This window comes from Spermophilus citellus (assembly GCF_964194105.1).
Source record: "Spermophilus citellus genome assembly, chromosome: 6".
In the NCBI taxonomy this organism is placed as follows: Eukaryota; Metazoa; Chordata; class Mammalia; order Rodentia; family Sciuridae; genus Spermophilus; species Spermophilus citellus.
The window spans coordinates 112,461,784-112,479,390 of record NC_138187.1 but is presented as its reverse complement, the minus strand read 5'-3'; the positions used below and the strand labels follow the sequence as shown (position 1 = coordinate 112,479,390).

The window sequence follows — 17,607 nt, the reverse complement described above, 5'->3', positions numbered from 1 at the left end:
TTTGAAACCAATTATTTTTCATGGATCAGTTTTTTGAGGACTAGGATGTTTGATTAGTATATTTCAGTTTTGTTTTTATTCTTTTTTTAAATTTTTAAAATTTTTCCTTTATATAAAGTATTTTTTTCTCTCACTTATCTGTTTCCCTTGATTCTCCTCTCTTTTCCTCTGCTAACAGCTTATCTCTATTGTTCTTTCACTCTTCCTTTAATTTTTTACTCTACCTTCTTTCCTCCTCCCTCATAATCATCACACCCTACATCACTTCGGTTCACTCCATGTCCACCATTCAAAATAGTAAACCCTTTTTCAAATTTACTGTTTTTATTGTTGGCAATAACCCATCATATCATTTATGTTTATTTTGACATCATAAACATCATTGGTTTAACGCTATATATTGTTTGCATTGGCAGCTGTTATTATTTTTCTCTCCATAAATGCCGAGGTAAATAGAAACCTTAGGGACACTATAAGTTCACAGGGTAGAATCTCCACTGCCTCAGATCCACAGTGTTAGATAGATAGACACACAAACAACATGGAAAAGCAAGGGAACAATCACCCCTACCAAATCAAGATACTTCAATAATAGAATCCATTGACACCATTTCTTTCTCTGAAGAAATGTCAGAGAAGGAGTTTAGAATATACATAGTCAAACTTATTTGTGAGATAAAGGATGATGTAAGGAGTAAAATCAGAGAGAAAAATATAGGAAATGAAAGATCACTACAATAAAGAGAGAGAGATTCTGAAAAAAAATCAAGCAAAAATTCTCAAAATGAAGGAATCAATAAACCAAATTATAAATTCAATGGAAAGCATCACCAATAGACTAGACCACTTGGAAAAAAGAGTTTCAGGCAATGGGGACAAAATATATAATCTTGAAAATAAAGTTGCCATGGAGAAAAGATGTTAAGAGACTATGAACACCAGCTGGGCATGGTGGCATCCACCTGTAATGCCAGCTGCTTGTGAGGCTGAGATAGGAGGATCATGAGTTCAAAGCTAGCTTCAGCAAAAAATGAGGTGCTAAGCTACTCAGTGAGACCCTGTCTCTAAATAAAATACAAAATAGGGCTGGGGATGTGACAGGCTCAGTGGTTGAGTGCCCTTGAGAGTTCAATCCAAAGTAACAAAAAAAAAGAGAAAGAGAGAGACTATGAACAGAACTTCCAAGAAATGCAGGATGTCATGAAAAGGCCTAATTTAAGATTTATCAGGATAGATGAAGGTGCAGACATGCAAACCAATGGAATGCACAATCTCTTCAATGAAATAATATGATAAAATGTCCCAAACCTTAAGAATAAAATGGAAAATCAATTACAAGAAAGCTTACAAAATCCCAAGTACACAAAATTACAACAGACCCACACCAAAGCATTTTATTATTAAAATGCTTAAAATACATAACAAGGATAGAACTTTAAAGGCCACCAGAGAAAATGGACAGATCGCATTTAGAGGGAAACCAATCTGATCTCCCATGATTTCTCAACCCAAACCCTAAAAGCTAAGTCTTAGAATAATATATACAAAGCTCTGAAAGAAAATGAATGCCAGCCAAGATTACTATACCCACAAAATTAAGTTACGGAATTAATGATAAAATGAAAACCTTTCATGATAAACAAAAGTTAAAAGAATTCACATCGCGCTAAGGCAAACAGCGGCCACCATCTTAGAGGGCTGAAGTATCCACCGCCACTCTCCAACAGATTGCAGCAACAAAACAGGTGTGTGTGACCCAGCCCAGCCCCCATACTTAGGGGGATTTCCTATAAAATCTCTCCTAGACTTTCAGGGGGAGGCAGTATCAGAGTGAGCCTGCATAAAGACTAAAGGGGAGCTAGAGGCACCTGACGCTCAATCCCTCCTCCCATCAGCGGACAAAACAAAACCTGCCTAGCCAGCGCTGGGGGAGGGGCAAGCAGAAAAAATCAAAACCATAGAGTGCCGGGGATCCCAAAAGCTAACGGTGTGACCCCGGAGATCCAGGCTGTCTGATACGCGCGGCCTGCCCCGAGGCTACAGAAGGCGTGGCGCCGCAGAGAAGGGGTTAACCAGTCAGCAGGGAATTAAGTGGCTGCGACACGGTGGTATCCCACCAGCCAAGCCCAAGCCCGCACTGACCCCCGGGCTGAGTTCGGGATTGCAGTCGGGGAAGGAAGCCGGTAAGGCCCCGCCCCCCACAAGGGACACTCCGCTAAGGCAAACAGCGGCCACCATCTTAGAGGGCTGAAGTATCCACCGCCACTCTCCAACAGATTGCAGCAACAAAACAGGTGTGTGTGACCCAGCCCAGCCCCCATACTTAGGGGGATTTCCTATAAAATCTCTCCTAGACTTTCAGGGGGAGGCAGTATCAGAGTGAGCCTGCATAAAGACTAAAGGGGAGCTAGAGGCACCTGACGCTCAATCCCTCCTCCCATCAGCGGACAAAACAAAACCTGCCTAGCCAGCGCTGGGGGAGGGGCAAGCAGAAAAAATCAAAACCATAGAGTGCCGGGGATCCCAAAAGCTAACGGTGTGACCCCGGAGATCCAGGCTGTCTGATACGCGCGGCCTGCCCCGAGGCTACAGAAGGCGTGGCGCCGCAGAGAAGGGGTTAACCAGTCAGCAGGGAATTAAGTGGCTGCGACACGGTGGTATCCCACCAGCCAAGCCCAAGCCCGCACTGACCCCCGGGCTGAGTTCGGGATTGCAGTCGGGGAAGGAAGACGGTAAGGCCCCGCCCCCCACAAGGGACACTCCGCTAAGGCAAACAGCGGCCACCATCTTAGAGGGCTGAAGTATCCACCGCCACTCTCCAACAGATTGCAGCAACAAAACAGGTGTGTGTGACCCAGCCCAGCCCCCAAACTTAGGGGGATTTCGCATAAAATCTCTCCTAGACTTTCAGGGGGAGGCAGTATCAGAGTGAGCCTGCATAAAGACTAAAGGGGAGCTAGAGGCACCTGACGCTCAACCCCCCGTCCCATCAGCGGACAAAACAAAACCTGCCTAGCCAGCGCTGGGGGAGGGGCAAGCAGAAAAAATCAAAACCATAGAGTGCCGGGGATCCCAAAAGCCAACAGTGTGACCCCGGAGATCCAGGCTGTCTGACACGCGCGGCCTGCCCCGAGGCTACAGAAGGCGTGGCGCCGCAGAGAAGGGGTTAACCAGTCAGCAGGGAATTAAGTGGCTGCGACATGGTGGTATCCCACTAGCCAAGCCCAAGCCCGCACTGACCCCCGGGCTGAGTTCGGGATTGCAGTCGGGGAAGGAAGACGGTAAGGCCCCGCCCCCCACAAGGGACACTCCGCTAAGGCAAACAGCGGCCACCATCTTAGAGAGCTGAAGTATCCACTGCCACTCTCCCACAGATTGCAACAAAACAGGCCCAGAGTACAGCTTGAACTGCCGAGAACCATCACTGAGGGGAAATCTGGTCTAGCAGGAGAACCCAAGCCTAGCAGGAGAGAACAGGAGACTAGAGGCAAGGCTCTCGTGACTGGGCAGCTGTAAACTGCAGGCCCGCCGGCGACAGTTCATCCATTGCCAGCGTAACTGGGCGGTAGGAGAACGCCCTCCCGCTGGCGATGGATCACCTGCCCACGGCCTGAGATACTGGGCGGCGGGAGTCTGCCCGCCTGCCACGACCGGGTGCTGAAACCAAACAGAGACAGTCCAGTCACACACCCCCATTAGGGCACCCCGGCAAGGAGACTGGGGCACGGCATAGCAGAGTAGTGTCGTCACTGGAGCTCGGACGTCGGAATTCCTTCCCAGCAGAATCCACGTTAGCAGGCATAGTTCAACAACACAAAGGAGAGACATCAGAGTAATACAGAAACAAAACAAATCTATAGAAGAGAGCAGAAACACGACAATCAAAAAGAGCTGGAAAGTAACGTGGAAAACATGAGAAAACAAGGGAAAAAAGGATTTCAAACAATGCAAGACAACTCAATTCTACAGGAGGACATAGAAACTTCAGAAACAGGGATATGGAAAGAACTCAAGGGATACCTAACTCGAATGGAAAGGAATATTAGAGAAGACATGAGACAGCAAGTCCAAGAAATAAAAGTATATTTTGAAAATGAATTAAACAAACAAATTCAAATGGCAAAGAACGAGATCTACCAGGAGATAGAGATCTTAAAAAAAATCAAACAATAATCCTAGAATTGCAGGAAACTATAAGCCAAATTAAAAACTCAAACGAGAATATTACAAATAGACTTGATCAAGTAGAAGTCAGAACATCAGATAATGAAGACAAGGTTTATCAACTTGAAAAGAATATAGTCAACACAGAAAAGATGCTTAAATCCCACGAACAATCTATTCAAGAGTTATGGGATGTCATAAAAAAACCAAATCTGAGAGTCATAGGGATAGAAGAAGGCACAGAGTTTCAAACCAAAGGAATGGACAGCATATTAAATGAAATAATTCTAGAAAACTTCCCAGAGATGAAAGATGGAATGGATTGCCAAATCCTGGAAGCCTACAGGACCCCAAACATTCAAAACCATAATAGACCAACCCCAAGACATATAATTATGAAGATAGCCAACGTACAGAACAAGGAGAGAATATTAAAAGCTACGAGAGAAAAGAGGCAGATTACTTTCAGGGGTAAACCAATTAGGTTAACGACCGATTTCTCATCACAAACTTTGAAAGCGAGAAGATCCTGGAATAACGTATTTCAAACGCTGAAAAATAATGGATTCCAACCAAGAATACTATATCCAGCAAAATTGAGCTTCAAATTTGACAATGAAATTAAAATCTTTCATGATAAACAAAAGCTAAAAGAATTTGCAGCAAGAAAACCAGCTCTGCAAAGCATTTTGAACAAAACACTACAAGAAGAGGATTTGATAAATAGTGCCCAAAACTAACAGCAGGAGGTATCTCAGTAAAGGGGGAGGAAAACAACCAAAAAGCAAAACTAGCCAAACTAAAATTAATAAATAAAGAAGCATGACTGGAAATACAAATCATATCTCAATTGTAACCTTAAATGTTAATGGCCTAAATTCACCATTCAAGAGACATAGGCTAGTAACCTGGATCAAAAAAACAAATCCAACAATATGCTGCCTTCAGGAGACTCATATGATAGGAAAAGACATACACAGGCTGAAGGTAAAAGGTTGGGAAAAATCATACCACTCATATGGCCCTCGGAAGCAAGCAGGAGTGGCCATACTCATATCGAATAAAATCAACTTCAAACCTAAGTTAATCAAGAAGGATAAAGAAGGTCACTATATACTGTTAAAAGGAACCATCCACCAACAAGACATAACAATCATCAATTTGTATGCACCAAACAATGGAGCTGCAACGTTCATAAAACAAACTCTCCTCAAGTTCAAGAGTCAAATAGACCACAACACAATAATTATGGGTGACTTCAACACACCGCTCTCGCCATTAGACAGATCCTCTAGACAAAAGCTGAATAAAGAAACTATAGAACTCAACAGCACAATCAATAACCTAGACTTAACCGACATATATAGAATATATCAACCATCATCAAGTGGATACACGTTCTTCTCAGCAGCACATGGATCCTACTCAAAGATAGACCATATATTATGCCATAAGGCAACTCTTAGTAATTATAAGGGCGTGGAGATAATACCATGCACCATATCTGACCATAATGGAATGAAATTGGAAATCAATGATAAAAGAAGGAAGGAAAAATCCTACATCACATGGAAAATGAACAATATGTTATTGAATGATCAATGGGTTGTAGAAGAAATAAAGGAGGAGATGAAAAAATTCTTAGAGTCAAATGACAACACAGACACAACATACCAGAATCTATGGGACACAATGAAAGCAGTTTTAAGAGGGAAATTCATTTCTTGGAGTTCTTACCTCAAAAAAAGAAAAAACCAACAAATAAATGAACTCACACAACACCTCAAAAACCTAGAAAAGGAAGAGCAAAACAACAGCAAATGTAGTAGAAGACAAGAAATAATTAAAATTAGAGCAGAAATCAACGAAATTGAAACAAAAGAAACCATTGAAAAGATAGATAAAACTAAAAGTTGGTTCTTTGAAAAAATAAATAAGATAGACAAGCCCTTAGCCATGCTAACGAAAAGAAGAAGAGAGAGAACTCAAATTACTAACATACGGGATGAAAAAGGCAATATCACAACAGACACTACAGAAATACAGAAGATAATTAGAAAGTATTTTGAAACCCTATATTCCAATAAAATAGAAGATAATGAAGATATCGATAAATTTCTTAAGGCATATGATTTGCCCAGATTGAGACAGGAAGACACACACAATTTAAACAGACCAATAACAAAAGAAGAAATAGAAGAAGCCATCAAAAGACTACCAACTAAGAAAAGCCCTGGACCAGATGGCTATACAGCGGAGTTCTACAAAACCTTCAAAGAAGAATTAATACCAATACTTTTCAAGCTATTTCAAGAAGTAGAAAAAGAAGGAGCTCTTCCAAATTCATTCTATGAGGCCAACATCACTTTGATCCCAAAACCAGACAAAGATACTTCAAAGAAAGAAAACTACAGACCAATATCTCTAATGAACTTGGATGCAAAAATTCTCAATAAAATTCTGGCGAATCGAATACAAAAACATATCAGAAAACTTGTGCACCATGATCAAGTAGGATTCATTCCTGGGATGCAAGGATGGTTCAATATACGGAAATCAATAAATGCTATTCACCACATCAATAGACTTAAAGACAAGAACCACATGATCATCTCGATGGATGCAGAAAAAGCATTTGACAAAGTACAGCATCCCTTTATGTTCAAAACACTAGAAAAACTAGGGATAACAGGAACTTACCTCAACATTGTAAAAGCTGTATATGCTAAACCTCAGGCTAGCATCATCCTAAACGGAGAAAAACTGAAGGCATTTCCTCTAAAATCTGGAACAAGACAGGGATGCCCTCTATCACCACTTCTATTCAATTTAGTTCTCGAAGTACTAGCCAGAGCAATTAGACAGACAAAAGAAATTAAAGGCATAAAAATAGGAAAAGAAGAAATTAAACTATCGCTATTTGCGGATGACATGATAATATACTTAACAGACCCAAAAGAGTCTACAAAGAAGCTGCTAGAGTTAATAAATGAATTCAGCAAAGTGGCAGGGTATAAAATCAACACGCATAAATCAAAGGCATTCCTGTATATCAGCAACAAAACCTCTGAAATGGAAATAAGGAAAACCACTCCATTCACAATATCCTCAAAGAAAATAAGATACTTGGGAATCAACCTAACAAAAGAGGTGAAAGATTTATACAATGAAAACTATAGAACCATAAAGAGAGAGATAGAAGAAGATCTCAGAAGATGGAAAAATGTACCCTGTTCATGGATAGGCAGAACTAACATCATCAAAATGGCGATATTACCCAAACTTCTCTACAGGTTTAATGCGATGCCAATCAAAATCCCAATGGCATTTCTTGTAGAAATAGACAAAGCAATCATGAAATTCATATGGAAAAACAAAAGACCCAGAATAGCAAAAGCAATTCTAAGCAGGAAGTGTGAATCTGGAGGCATAGCGATACCAGAGGTCAAACTGTACTACAAAGCAATAGTAACAAAAACAGCATGGTACTGGTACCAAAACAGGTGGGTAGACCAATGGTACAGAATAGAAGACACAGAGACTAATCCACAAAGTTACAACTATCTTATATTTGATAAAGGGGCTAAAAGCATGCAATGGAGGAAGGATAGCATTTTCAACAAATGGTGCTGGGAAAATTGGAAATCCATATGCAACAAAATGAAACTGAATCCCTTTCTCTCGCCATCCACAAAAATTAACTCAAAATGGATCAGGGAGCTAGGTATCAAATCAGAGACACTGCGTCTGATAGAAGAAAAAGTTGGCTACGATCTACAAATTGTGGGGTCGGGCTCCAAATTCCTTAATAGGACACCCATAGCCCAAGAGTTAACAACAAGAATAAACAAATGGGACTTACTTAAACTAAAAAGTTTTTTCTCAGCAAGAGAAACAATAAAAGAGGTAAATAGAGAGCCTACATCCTGGGAACAAATCTTTACCCCCCACACCTCCGATAGAGCCCTAATATCCAGAATGTACAAAGAACTCAAAAAATTAAACAATAAGATAACAAATAACCCAATTAACAAATGGGCCAAGGACCTCAACAGACACTTCTCAGAGGAGGACATACAATCAATCAACAAGTACATGAAAAAATGCTCACCATCTCTAGCAATCAGAGAAATGCAAATCAAAACCACCCTAAGATACCATCTCACTCCAGTAAGATTGGCAGCCATTATGAAGTCAAACAACAACAAGTGTTGGCGGGGATGTGGGGAAAAGGGTACACTTGTACACTGCTGGTGGGACTGCAAAATGGTGAGGCCAATTTGGAAAGCAGTATGGAGATTCCTGGGAAAGCTGGGAATGGAACCACCATTTGACCCAGCTATCGCACTTCTCGGACTATTCCCTGAGGACCTTAAAAGAGCGCACTATAGGGATACGGCTGCATCAATGATTATAGCGGCACAATTCACAATAGCTAGACTGTGGAACCAACCTAGATGCCCTTCAATTGATGAATGGATAAAAAAAATGTGGCATCTATACACAATGGAGTATTATGCAGCACTAAGAAATGACAAAATCATAGAATTTGCAGGGAAATGGATGGCATTAGAGCAGATTATGCTAAGCGAAGCTAGCCAAGCCCTGAAAAACAAATGCCAAATGTCTGCTTTGATATAAAGAGAACAACTAAGAACAGAACAGGAAGAAAGAGCATGAGGAAAAGACTACAGTAAACAAAGACGAATGGGGGGAGAGAAACGGAGAGAGAAGGGAAAGCATATGGAAATGGTAGGAGACCTTCAAGGATACATAAAATTATAAGAGGTTATGAGGGGCAAGGGGGAGGGAAAAAAAAAAGGGAGAGAATTGAACAACAGCAGGGGAGGTAGAGAGGGAAGATGGGAGGGGAGGGGAGGGGAGGGGGGATAGTAGGGGATAGGAAATGTAGCAGAATACAACAGTCACTAATATGGCATTATGTAAAAATGCGAATATGTAACAGATGTGATTCTGCAATCTGTATTTGGGGTGAAAATGGGAGTTCAAAGCACAATTTGAGTCTAATGTATGAAAGATGATATATCATGAACTATGTAATGCGATAAATAATCAATAAAAAAAAATTTAAAAAAAAAATAAAAAAATAAAGTTGATTTTCAAAGAAAAAAAAAAGAATTCACATCTAGAAAGCCTGTACTACAATATATTTATAATTAAATATTTCATGAAGAAGTAATGAAAAATAGAACTGAAAACAAACAAGGGAAGAACAACACTAGAAGAATAATCAGTCAATGGAGAAACTAATTCAAATTAAAATAAATCAAAATTAAAGGGAATGAAAACCATTTCTCAATAATATTGAATGTTAATGGCCTAAACTCTTCAATCAAAAGACACAGACTGGCAGATTGGATTAAAAGACTAGACCCAACAATATGCTGTCTCCAAGAGACTCACCTCATAGGCAAAGAAGGTAAAAGGATAGGGAAAAAACAACATATCATTCACATGGATCACATAAACAAGCAAGGGTTTTTATCCTCATATCAACTAAAGTGGACTTTTAGCCAAAGTTAATTAGCAGGAACAAAGAAGATCATTTCATACTGCTTAAGGGAATTATATATCAACAAGACATAACAATCATAAATAGTTATGTTCCCCAAAATGGAGCATTTGTGTATATCAAACAAACCCATCTCAATTTTAAGAATCAAATAGACCACAACACAATAATACTGGGTGACTTTAACACACCTCTCTCACTACTCAATAGATCCTCCAAGCAAAAAGTAAATAAAAAAGCTATAGAACTAAAAAATACAATTAATAATTTAGACTTAAAGATACATATAGACTATTTCATCCTTCAGTGACTGAATGCACTTTCTTCTCAGCAGCACACAGATCATTCTCTAAAATAGATCATATATTGGGCCACAAAACAACTCAACAAATACAAACAAGTAGAGATAATGCCTTGCATTCTATCAGATCATAATGGAATAAAATTAGAAATCAACAATAAAATAAAAAATAGAAGCTACATTAACACCTGGAGACTAAATAATACACTATTGAATGATCAATGGAAAGGAGAAGAAATCAGGGATAGAATTAACAAATACTTAGAGGTAAATGAAAATAGCAATATAACATATGAAAATCTCTGGGATACTATAAAGGCAGTTCCAAGAGGAAAGTTCATTGCATTGAGCTCATACATTAAAAGAATAGAAAGTTGGGCTGGGGATGTGGCTCAAATAATGGTGTGCTCACCTGGCATGCACAAGGCACTGGGTTTGATCCTCAGCACCACATAAAAAAATAAAAGATATTGTGTCAACAAATAAATAATCTAACATTACATCTCAAAGCCATAGAAAGAGAAGAAGAAATCAGCATCTAAAGTAGCAGGAAAAGAAAAGAGAATTCATTATTGCTGAACATAAATATCTAGTCTAGTTTCTTATAAATGAATCAAATATCAATGGTGACATAATGATGATATTTTCAGAAAAATTATTTCATATATTTCAAGAGGCTATTAAAATATTGAATGTGAATAAGTGCCTTGTAAAAGTTTGATAAAATATTTAAATTATTTTTAATATACCACCTAAAAAGTTACAAATAAAAATCGTCTAAAATATGTTTACTGACAAAATTTTGAGCACAAGTAAGCCAACTTGTATATTGACAGACTCCCAGAAAATTTATAGAAATCATATGTTGGATTGGATATTTTTTCTTTCAAAGATTGGAACAGATGGCTGTGGAAAACAAACTTGTGCAACCTTAGCCTGTTATGTGGCAGAACACAAACTATACCGAGTGCCTGTATCTCGCAATTATGCCTACACAGAATTCAAAGAAGTTCTTAAAAAGGTGTTTCTTCAAACAGGGTTAGAAGGGAATGCCACTGTTCTGATGGTTTCTAACTTATCCCTAGAACATGTAAGTGCTTTCTGTCTTTATTATTTGTTAAAGTTTGATATTTATGTACCCCCAAGTAATTTGATATTTAAAAAGAAAATACTTATACATAGTCCAATTAGCCTACTATATTAATTCTTTTCATTATTCTTTGCCCTTGCCTAATCATAGCCCACAGAGTTCATGTATTTGTGATCATGCCATAGTTTTGAATAATTGTAGTCTGCTGAAAGGAGTGGGAACTTTTGTTCGAAAACTTATTTTTATTCTCAAAAGCAAAATGTTTCCTACTTTCATAATAATTCTTCAGGTAGAGTTTCTTTCCCTGCTTTTTCTCTTCTCTTTCCTGTCTCATTGGATTTGAAACCGTCTATTGAGAGATGAACTTGGTTAAGTGAAAACAATCCCTCTGCCATGTTATTTCTAGTTTGTCTACTATTCAAACTCAAATGTAGATGTATTCAGGGTTTCTGTGAACTGCTTGAAGCAAGATTCCTGCTCAGTTCATTACTATACCCATCCTCCCTTACCTCTTGCTTCAGTACTTAATGTAAATATGTGACATACTGTCAATACCAAGTATATATTTCTCTAATATCTGAATGAATGGATGGATCAATGAAGCTTATTTTGACTCAGAAAAAAATGTATATTTGATGGAATTGAATCAAGAAGTTAGCTTGCTTTAAAAAAAAAGAAAAGCCTCAGTTCCCCTTAAATACTATTATTTTCTCAGTTTGTTAGAAGCAGAATATATGAATAATTTACTCATTCCTGACTAAATATATGTTTCACCTAAGAAATTACTTTTGGAAGATTTGAGCTACACTGTCAGTTCAGGAAAAATACCTAACTTGTTTGAAAATGAAGAGCTGGATTCTATCGCAATGAGGATTCGATCTTTGGCTGAACAATCTGGCTATGTGGATGACAGACAATCTTTACTTGCATTCTTCCAAAAGGTACTTTTTTGTGGATTAACTTTATCAAATTGTCATGTTAAATTAAAACCAGACCACATTTATAATTATGTATAAGATTTTCAAGTTAAATATGAGTTTTTAAAGCTAAAATAATGATCACTATCCCTAAACCCAGACACTCCATATCTTAGATATGTCTAAGATTAACAACTATTTGAGCCTGTCTGGTTATCAACAGTTTAAAAAAAAAATAGTAATGCTGTAGGCAATACAAATTTTTGTTAAAAGAACCCAAGATTATTTTTCAGATTCTTTCCCAGTTAATGAGGTTTCTTTTCAACTCTGTTGGAAACAAATCAGGAAGAGTGTAACATAAGAATTTTCTCATTCCTTTGAGTAGCCCTAGAATTGACCAGAAGATGATGGATACGAAAGAAATTGGCCAAAGAGAACAAGCAATATTCATAATGAACTTAGCAGCGGGAGTCCGTGAAAGACCAGTCTGATGATATACACAGACCAGACCAATGACTTGGACCTTCTGTGTTTTTCCACACACTGGATAACCGTGGCTTACTAAATGGGTGGCCATGATTATTCAAGCCACAATGTTCACTGGGGATGGACCACTGGTTAACTTATATCTAGTGCCAGGTTTTTCTACCTTGGGGTCATTTGAAATTTGAACCTGGTCTCCCACCATTCCTCAAAAGACCCTTAGTATCTAATGCAAGAGGAAATTGTAATAAAACAAAATCCAGAAATGAAATCCACAGTTGATAGGGAACGTGTGCAATATGAATGAATACTCAGATTGAATTATATTTTCAGATGCTATGGTAGAAAAAACAAATGTCATCCTGATAATTTGTGGTACTCTAGTGCCTTGTTATAGTAATTCATTTATTAAATAGATTGTGAGTGGGAAGGAATAACAAATTCTGATTTGGAATATGGAGAATAGTACACTCCAGAAATGAAAAACCAACAGCCCCAGTTAGAAGTCAATTTTAATTATATATATATATAAAATACATGCTTTCAAAAAGTATTTGCTGCATCTTATAATAAAAATAAAATAATAAAGGTACACTTTAAACTATTAACTTTGGATACTTTCAGGTAGCAGTTTGGGGAAGGGTCAAAAAAAGAGAAGTACTTTCATTTTTACTTTAAACGTTTCTGTATTGTATGAAATTTGCATTAAAAAGTTTTATTTGCCTTTATAAATTTTTTCAGTCAAGAAGGAGGGGAAAAAAGAAATATCTTACCCTTTAGTCTTTTTTCAACTTTACCATACTTATAAAGCAAAATGTGTTGCTTGATAGTTGAAGATATTATCATTTTGTACAAGGTGGACTCAGAGTTAAAAGGAACAATGATTCACTGAGGCTGCTTTCAGGAATGTAAATTTATTATAAAGTGACATATGGACATAAGGAAGGAGTCTGCCCCATGGCCAATACTGCCAAGAACAGGGTCAGATGAGGAAAAGCAATACAGGCAAATTTCAAAGAAACTAGCACTTCACCTGGGACCTGCTAAAAAAAAAAGAAATATATCATCTAGCATTGCTTGGCCATAATCCTTTAGCTGTGAGAGTTTATTACTACCTCCTCCGGTGCCCTATTTGTTCTGTGGGTATTTTCTTTCTCTCTGTACCTTTCAGCTTTAATTCAACAGATCATTTCTCACTTTGAGTCTTGTGGGTCTCTAAAAGCACACCACCCTAGAAAAAAAGAGTCAAATAGCCCCATGGTCATCTGATATAAGGTCCCCTACTCAACAAAACTCTAGTACCAAACCCCTTCATAAAAGAGGGTTCTGAGTCCAAACCTCTCCTATTGGGTCCATCCAACAGAAGCCAAGAGGGTATAGTCACATAAAGGAGTTCTCAGAATGGCTCTGTGGACTGTGAGTTCTCTGGGAAGGACTCTGTTGCTGGCACACTCAATGCACAATTAATCAGTCTCTAGTCCACCCACTAAGGAAAGAACTGAAGCATATTTTAAATGGAATTTTCAATATAATATTTTCCAAAGTACTGAATTACATTTTAACAAAATGTTTTCATTAATTTTCAGAGAATATATAAATATCTTCATATTTTTATAATCATGAATCCTGCAGGACCTAACCTGTGCCAAAATTGTAGAGCATACCCTTCTATGATTAGCTCCTGCACAATGGATTGGTACCATACGTGGCCAGAAGAAGCTCTCCTTCTTGTAGCCAACTCTTTCTTAATGGAAAAGGTGGATTTAGAGAACAAAGAGGTAAATATCTAAAGCAAGTGAAGGTTTCATTTTATTACTAGCATCTGGTAGCATTATATCTCTGAATAGCAATGAATCCTAGATGGGCAAAAATAGGCAACTTCTAAGGCAAATTATAAAATGGGTCAATTGTTCATCTTGACTCCTCATCAGTTCCCGATCTTTTTTGCCCCCTTACCCACCCTATTTCAATTACACTCAGATTCTGCACTGCCTGGGTGTCTTCACTATTCCACCCCCCATGGTAAACAGAGATTTCCATGAAGGAAAATCACCTGCATTTTGCATAGCAGATCCTATGGTAAGGATTCTGCAGCCTTCTGAGTATGCCTTGTAAATTGTTCAGCTTGACTATAACAGCAAAATTATAAAAAAATGAGAACAAAAACCACAACATATAATTAGCTCCAAATTTATGAGCCATAAGTAAGAATCTAATCTAGAGTGATTAAAGACCTCATATAACCCAAATGATAGAAAGGGGGAAAAGAATGCTGACAAAAGAAGATATCGATGCCTGGAGCCTGAAACTCAAGGCAGGACTTAGAAACAGACTGTATTCTTGCTTGTCCAAGTGTCCAAAGATGGCAAAACCCAAGAAGAATAGAGGCAAGTGGAACTAGAAAGAAAATGCATCTGGGTTAAAAGTGACCGGTACTATCTGGGATTGGTGGAGTGGAGATGGGTAGTCAGGACTCAATTATGTCTAAACCTAAATTCTCTCCCAATGTAAGCAAATGAGATGCCATTTCTATTCTGGTTTTACCCACCTATGCATCCTTTGGTTCCTCACATTTTTTGTAGCTCTGTTTTACTCAAGGAAACTTCCTTGAGTATCTTGCTGCTGATAACCATTTAAGAAAGGAATTAAGAGATGAAAAAAGCACCATAATCCCTGGCCACTGATGCTGGTGCCCTAAGTCCTTGCTGTAGCAAAATTAAGGGTGAAGCCTAAGAGAATGAGTCTATATGCCGTTAATCTTTAGTTATATGATTTCCTCTTCTTACCTCTCCACTATCCCGATTATTAAAGTTTATAAGTTCATGGTCCCATTTAGCCAGGATCTTTCTCTACATCTCCACATCTCAGAAATGATAAACTATTTCTAGTTATTCACAGTGTTCAGTTTTCTTTTATTTATGTAAATCCATATTGCTCTTTTTTAATCCTTAAAAAATTATTATTCTTCAGAACTTAAATGAAAATTTTGCCCCAACATGTGTTCAAATCCACAAAAGCATAAATGACTTGATCCCAAAATATTTTCAAGAAACTGGAAGGCATTATTATATCACTCCCAGAACCTACTTGCAGTTCATGGAAACATTTTCATACATTTTGAGGTCACAAAAAGAGGAAATGCAAATAAAGAGGTAAGACTTTGAGACCAAATAATAAACATGTATTTTATATTGGTGCTTTTATTTGTAAGTGTTGATCTCAATTTACCTTTTCCATGGGGGAAAAAGCTAAATATTGCAGAATTTTTAAGATCTATGGATGTTGTCAATAACTATTTATTGTCTCAAGACAGTGGTTTTCAAACACATTTTAAGAAACAAAAATTTACAGTTGTTGGCTAGCTCATGATGACAAATGAAAGATTACCAGGTATGAACTGCTGTAATGTTTGCATGCAACTTCATCTGACATTTACATTCTTTACTAGTCAGGCTTTCCTTAACTAACCCCATTGGAAGTGGTTCCCCTTTATTATATTGCATTTGTAACAGTTATTATCTGGAATTTTGGGAAAGCTATATAGAATTCGGGCTTCATATTGAGAATATGAAATAAAATATTACTTGACATGTAATATCAGTGAAATCAGTATTTATGTTCAAATTAATACTCAACAGAAAGTGTCTCAACCCAGCAAATAGCTTCAATTGAACTATAGAGGACCTATTTTATTTATGTATAAGTTGACAGTACTTGTCAGATTTTCATCTCAAAATTCAGTAATGCTGCCAAAATAAGTTGGAAAACCAATGCTTTGGCCCTTAGCATCAGATACTTTGTAGTACTAGAATATTAGCTGCATCAGATTTTTATTACTAGGGTTTTATAGCTACTTTCTTTTATACTGGCTCAAACTTAATGTTTTTAACAAAAATTAATATTTTAGCTTATAGTTCTACAGGCCGGAGGATCATTGGACTTGACTAGGTTTATATTTTATTATCTCATAGGCTCATGTCTAGGTATTGGTCAGGCTGAATTTTTATCCAAACCTCTAGATGAAATATGCTTCCAAGATTTTGAAAATTTTAAACTGTTCTAATTTATCTTCATAGATAATATTAATATTTTATTGGAAGCTGGGCTCAGAAGTGCACACTTGTAATCTAGCAGCTGGGGGCGGGGGCTGAGAAAGGAGGATCAAGAGTTTAAAGCCAGCCTCAGCAAAAAAAAAAAAAAAAAAAAAAAAAAAACCTAGGTGCTAAGCAACTCAGTGAGATCCTGTCTCTAAGTAAAATACAAAATAGGGTTGAGGATGTAGCTGAGTGCCCCTGAGAGTTCAATTCCCACTACCAAAACAAAACAAAAAAACTTCTTTTTTGTCTCACTAAATGTCCTGACTCAGGTTTAGCTTAGCCTCAGACTCAATTTAAGTGAACTGGATGCAGGGCAATGTGATTTTTCATCACTACTCATCTTAAGTAGTGTCTGCCACAGGACTTTTCCTGTGTTGTTATTCAAAGCAAAGAGCTAAGAGTTAAATTAGTTGCAGTTAAACCTTGCCTTGTATGACCTGTGTGGAGACATGAAAGGTTGCCAAGCCCATCTGATACAACCATTTCTCTACAAGTTCATCCCCCAACCTGTCATGTGACCAGCTAACAATTATTTTTAAAAATAAGCCACTTCATCAGATGCCCTAATTAATTGTACCAATAGGGGTTTGGACCAAATCCATTGTTTTGTCTTAGGGAATACTGAATGAGAGTAGTCATGTCTGTGACTCCCTCTTGGAGAATAGAACACAGCCAGGCTCCCTATCTGGAGCCAAACCAGTTAAAAATGTTATTCATCCAGGTGCATCAAGAAATACTGGCAATCATACATACTCTGCCTCAACTGGCCAACAAGACGTGCAGGGCAATGTGATTTTTCATCACTACTGATGATAGAGAATTTAGATTAGTTTGCCTGTGATAGGAAGCATAAGCCTGATGTTTTCATAAGAAGTTGTAGCTGTCTTTGGAGGATTGTAAGTTCAAAAGTGACTTTGGCAACTTAAGGAGAACCTGTCTCAAAATAAAAAATAAAAAGGCCTGGGGATGTAGCTCAGTGATAGAGTACCCCTGGGCTCAACCCCCAGTACTGCAAAAGAAGG

The 17,607-nt window shown here is 37.9% G+C and overlaps 1 protein-coding gene across 1 annotated transcript in view; it reads left to right on the top strand.

The window, feature by feature from the left end:
• The window catches only part of DNAH14 (dynein axonemal heavy chain 14), a gene marked incomplete at both ends in the record, with an annotated part of 361,185 nt that overhangs the window by 234,770 nt on the left and 108,808 nt on the right, over positions 1–17,607 (top strand). The window contains 4 exons of the mRNA XM_081298208.1: positions 10,891–11,088; positions 11,868–12,029; positions 14,075–14,266; positions 15,459–15,640. Coding sequence (XP_081154334.1) covers positions 10,891–11,088; positions 11,868–12,029; positions 14,075–14,266; positions 15,459–15,640 — 734 coding nt within the window. The remainder of the gene's footprint in view (positions 1–10,890; positions 11,089–11,867; positions 12,030–14,074; positions 14,267–15,458; positions 15,641–17,607) is intronic.